Consider the following 6,000-nt stretch of genomic DNA (forward strand, 5'->3'; position numbering starts at 1 on the left):
CATGGGTTATTTTCAATTAGCAGCAATCAATCTTTTTATATTCACCATCTCACAGACAGGATAGTACATACCACAGTCTTTGTTAGAGCAGTTATGGAGCTCTGGAACGAAAACTATCCCAATGGGCCCACTGACGGGAATTGATCCTGGATAAATCGGGCATCAGGCAAGCACCTTACTACTGGGATCAGCGCCACCCCTCTTCCTCCTAGAATCCAAGTCAGTGCCGCCCCTCTTCCTCCTAGAATCCCAGTCGGTGCCGCCCCTCTTCCTCCTAGAATCCAAGTCGGTGATGCCCCTCTTCCTCCTAAAATCCAAGTCGGTGATGCCCCTCTTCCTCCTAGAATCCAAGTCGTTCATACTTAGAATACTCTTCTCTTTGTTTTTGCTTTGATTACAAATTTAAAAAATTACTTCTGTCCATTAAAAATGTGAAAAGTTTGTTTTAATTGATACAAACGTACAAATGTCGAACACATTTGAACGTGCATTAAACAATTGTATTGTACACCCGTTGGTGAGAACACCATGCATTATTTTTGATAACACATGGGTTGTTAACAATTTCAAGACATACGACTGACTGCTCCTAGGTGGTGACCAGGTCACCAGTGCCATGCAGCCAATGAAAATCAACACGGTGGAAATAGATTACGCTGTGACATTTAGTTAACCTGACAATCGTGTGTGTGTGACGAGTAAGTTCGCTACAAAAAAAAACAAGGATAAAATTTGCTTAAAACCTGTTTTTTGAAGATATGTAAGAAATAGAATAATACATTCGTGTCCATTAGATACCATTAATCTCACAACTTGTTTAAAAACGTGTCAAACTCGCTTTTGCTCGTTAGATACATTTTAAAACAACTCGTGAGATAAATAGTATCTAACGGCCACTCATTTATTATTCTCTATATATACCTGCATAAACTAGCTTAATAAAGGCCACCTGAAAGAATCTAATAAATGTGGATGACATAATTAGCAAGCCTCAAAAATTACACAATTGGAGTGATCGATCAATCGATCCTCTGAGTTTTGCACACACACACATCCCAACTAAAATAAAGATAAACATATGGCTCCCCCCCCCCCCCCCCACCCCCGCCCGACAGTAACTTTACTCGCTAGAGATTGTACCCCTCCCTCCAGATACCGTTCTACGTCCCCGGAGGTATATCATGTAATACGTGGGATATCTAAGAGACCATGTGATCGTTATTGGAACAAGGAAAAATCAACTGAATGTATACCCACTAACCATGAGAGCAAACAAATGATGACCAGGAACCTTGAACTTTTTATAAACTAACTCGCTTAAAAGTCCACTTATTTCTTAATTTATTATAAAGTAGAATAAATATGTGACTATTTGCACTTTCAATGTTAATTAGCTTAATAAAATAACTACTCCTGCTGTCAATATAAGCGTACAGGCTCCCATTTAAGGGAGGGGTGGGGCTAGGGTTTTTTCAGAATTAAACAAAAATACCCGAATCTGGACAATGTTTATTCATACTTTCGTTATCGACTACTCCAGTATGTTTTTAGTTTGTAACAAACTAAATAATGCTAACACCCTTTACAAACTGATTGTCCAGTACTATTATGCATATATGTGTAACAAAGAAACATTTTAAAATTTCTGAGAACCCCCCCCCCCCCCCCCCCCCCCCCAACAAAAACAAAAAACGGCATGTAGCTACTGTGGTCTTGCCTCTGTTAGTTAGCATCCGTCTGGTTGCAGTGGTATAATAATTATCAGATATTCATTTGACAGATAATAGGCTTACATAATTATATGTTTAGTTCGTAACAAAACGCCTTTCAAATGCGGCAATCTTACGCGGTTTGCTTATGCAGCATGCTAATTACATGGTATATATATATATTACTTAATAATTAATATTATTCAATAGTCTGTCAGATATACATGTATATGGACTGAAGCATCATTGGCATACAAATCTGAAAATGCTCTGCTTACACGAAGCGGTAGATCATTTATGTATATAAAAAATAGAAAGGGACCAATAATTGGTCCCTGTGGAACACCCGTTTTAACTATTATGGGTTAAGATTTAAAGGTTCCAATCTGTATTCGCCAACTCCTTCCACATACATAGGAAGAAAACCGCGAAAGGGTAACTCCATCACACTTATATAATTTGAGTTTGGTAAAAGAATATTATTCCATTGTAAAACTGATCGAGTAGCCTACTAAACGTGATAAAACATATATAATTCCAGGCACGTGTGAAGAAATATTAACAGGGGGTCAAGACTGGCGAACGAAGATTTTAGGGGCGAGGAGTCAAGTCATATTTCCCCTGGAAATGTATTTTAAAAACCCGGAGGTTTGAACTCTAAAACCCAGGCTCCCTCGATTCTTCCGTTAGTCTCTGGGTACTGGGCACTGCAATATCGATTACTTCGGTGCCATTACATATGAACTTGCTTATCTTGGCTGCTGTATAGCATTTTGTCTTCACCCCTGTATCAAAAATACAATTTTATCAATATAAAATTTATGGTATTTATTTTATTTACACTGAGAGAAAAAAAAGCAAACCAAATAACTAGTTTTTTTTAATTTAATGTGTTTAAAACTTAATGATATGGTTTTATATGAATTTTATCTTTATTGATTTAACAGATTTACTTTGCATATTTATCGATTCTGACGTAACGAATTAGGCTACATATTGGCCACCTCTCATTAGCCAAAGCTATATATAGATGGCCGCTGTAGCGTAAAACCAGTCTAGCGAACGTTAGCGACAAGGCCAGGGTTGACTGGACATACCCTGGTGCCAGTTTTGTGTGGCAACGTAGATTTACATTAAGCTAGATTGTGTTGTCGAGCGACGGTGAACTTGTTTGCAGGTATTTGATGACTTCCAGAACATTTAACGTAAATTAATATCATCTGTATGCATTATTGTATTTATTTGGCGTTTTAAACATTAAGTATTGTAAATATGGTATGAGGTGCAATATTGAATAGGCATATTCGTTCAGGTTCAGTTTTGGTCGGGCACTGAAAATAATAAGAGTACCGGTTAGGTACATGATGCGCCCGTCAGGTGTTTGATTGAAAACCATAAATATTAATGAATGTGTTACTGGTATGGTTCATTTCTAATTATATGATGCAATGGATGGATTAACAGTATGTTTTGGACCAACTACTGATGATACTGCATCCATTGGAGAAGGTGCTGTCTGATTAATGAAGTTATTGTTCTTTATTAGAAAGGGCAATTTTGTTTAGCATTTTCGTCAAAGGCTAAACAAGATTTTGCTATGATATTCAGAATATAGACAAATTATTTGATTTATTTGTATCACAGTGACCTAGTAATTGTATGTGACACACCACAATCCCAAGTTGATCCTACATATGAGGTTTGATGGTCCTGTATGTATCTGTACATGCAAGATATGATCCGGACAAGGATTTACTGTTATGTGCAGTAGACTGTGAAAAGTAGGTCACAGTGACCTAGTAATAGTATGTGACACACCGCCATCCCAAGTTGTTCCTACATGTGAGGTTTGATGGTCCTGTATGCAAGATATGATCCGGACAAGGATTTACTGTTATGTGCAGTAGACTGTGAACAGTAGATCACAGTGACCTAGTAATAGTATGCAACACAACGCCATCTCAAGTTGCCATCTCAAGTTGTTCGTACATGAGGTTTGATGGTCCTGTATGCAAGATATGATCCAGACAAGGATTTACTGTTATGTGCAGTAGACTGTTAACAGTAGGTCACAGTGACCTAGTAATAGTATGTGACACAACGCCATCTCAAGTTGTTCCTACATGTGAGGTTTGATGGTATTGTATGCATCTGTATGCAAGATATGGTTCGGACAAGAAAAACGTAACAGACTAACGGACGGACAATGCCATATACCATAATACGACCCATCATAGACGGGCATATAAAAATAACTCCAACACAAAATAAACTATATAAAAAACATTACATCTTTGTTGCCAAAAAAATGCAGTAAAATAAGTTGAATATAAATGATTATATTTAATTGAATATTTTACAGTTTTCACTAATCTCAAATTTACTTTTCTAAAAATAGCCGTCAAATAAAAATAAATAAATAAATAAATAATAAATTCTGAAAAACTTTGAATTGTTCATGTTTGAAAACATTGGAACCAGTTTTAAAGATGCAATATACCAAAATATTTTATTTTTATTTTGAAGGTCAACAAAATTAACTGTAACATACATGTATATATGTATTTAAAAAATGTTTTTTCCCCTGTTTGGGGCTTTATTTTAGTCTTTATACAGACACTTGTATAGTTCTATATTGAAATTCGCCACCACCCTCTGCACTTGTGCATGGATGTTTGACTAATGGAGAAACAAAATCATGAATTTGGTGATTCTGACTCATACCTCCCCCCCCCCCCCCCCCCCCGAAAATGGTTGTCATGCACTCCATGAGTCAGGTGAGGTTGACAATTTACTTTTAGTAATACCCACAACCTATGAAATGTAGTTTTATTTAAACCATTCATGGTTCCTTCCCCAGATTTCATTATTGTGACCCACCCCTCAAACACATGTTTTTGTTTCAAATATGTTTAAGGGCTAAATATAGCTTATTTATAAGTTATATACCATATATAAATATATTACATTAAAAAGTGCACAATAACTGATATTTCATTGAGAGACAATTACAAATGATCCAAATTCATTCATAATTTATTCCATTCTCTATTGAACAAACAACTGGGGTGTGGAGATATCAAGTCATCCTTAAAGCCTTAATTGTGGAGTGTCATTGTCAGCTGTTAAGCAACTTGTATGCATTTTTAGAATTCTTCAAACCAGGTGAACACATTTGACAATGGCCGACTCTAAACAAGCAGGACCTTCAAGTGACCCAGCAGACCATCCAAGTAACCCAGTGGACCATCCAAGTAACCCAGTGGACCATCCAAGTAACCCAGTGGACCATCCCAGTAATCCAGCGGTCCCTCCAAGTAATCCAGCGGGCCCCCCACCAGGGTATACCACACAGCCAGGTCAACCAGCATACACCACCCAGCCAGGTCAACCAGCATACACCACCCAGCCAGGTCAACCAGCATACGGCACCCAGCCAGGTCAACGAGCATACGGCACCCAGCCAGGTCAACCAGCATACGGCACCCAGCCAGGTCAACCAGCATACGGCATCCAGCCAGGTCAACCAATGTACCCTGCCCAGCCAGGACAGCCAATCTACCAAGGCCAACCACCACCCTACCAGAAGCAGGCTGGAGTTCATGTAGTTCCAATGCAGGGTCCTTACATCGCCCAGACTCACAGTAAGTTAAACATTATCTAGGAAAGCAGTCCTTACGTCGCCCACACTGGAGTAGCTCACAGTAAGTTAAACGTTAACTAGGAAAGCAGTCCTTACGTCACCCACACTGGAGTAGCTCACAGTAAGTTAAACATTAACTAGGAAAGCAGTCCTTACGTCACCCACTGGAGTACCTCACAGTAAGTTAAACATTAACTAGGAAAGCAGTCCTTACGTCACCCACACTGGAGTAGCTCACAGTAAGTTAAACATTAACTAGGAAAGCAGTCCTTACGTCACCCACACTGGAGTAGCTCACAGTAAATTAAACATTATCTAGGAAAGCAGTCCTTACGTCACCCACACTGGAGTAGCTCACAGTAAGTTAAACGTTAACTAGGAAAGCAGTCCTTACGTCACCCACACTGGAGTAGCTCACAGTAAGTTAAACGTTAACTAGGAAAGCAGTCCTTACGTCACCCACACTGGAGTACCTCACAGTAAGTTAAACATTATCTAGGAAAGCAGTCCTTACGTCACCCACACTGGAGTAGCTCACAGTAAGTTAAACGTTAACTAGGAAAGCAGTCCTTACGTCGTCCACACTGGAGTACCTCACAGTAAGTTAAACATTATCTAGGAAAGCAGTCCTTACGTCACCCACACTGG

General features: G+C 38.8%; 1 protein-coding gene across 1 annotated transcript in view; it reads left to right on the forward strand.

The window, feature by feature from the left end:
• The first annotated feature begins 4,890 nt into the window (after positions 1 to 4,890).
• Positions 4,891 to 6,000, forward strand: part of LOC121381800 (cell death-inducing p53-target protein 1 homolog) — a 9,512-nt gene continuing 8,402 nt past the window's right edge. Inside the window, exon 1 of the mRNA XM_041511156.1 lies at positions 4,891 to 5,353. Within this exon, the coding sequence (XP_041367090.1) occupies positions 4,891 to 5,353 (463 nt within the window). The remainder of the gene's footprint in view (positions 5,354 to 6,000) is intronic.

This window comes from Gigantopelta aegis, chromosome 9, assembly GCF_016097555.1.
Source record: "Gigantopelta aegis isolate Gae_Host chromosome 9, Gae_host_genome, whole genome shotgun sequence".
In the NCBI taxonomy this organism is placed as follows: domain Eukaryota; kingdom Metazoa; phylum Mollusca; class Gastropoda; order Neomphalida; family Peltospiridae; genus Gigantopelta; species Gigantopelta aegis.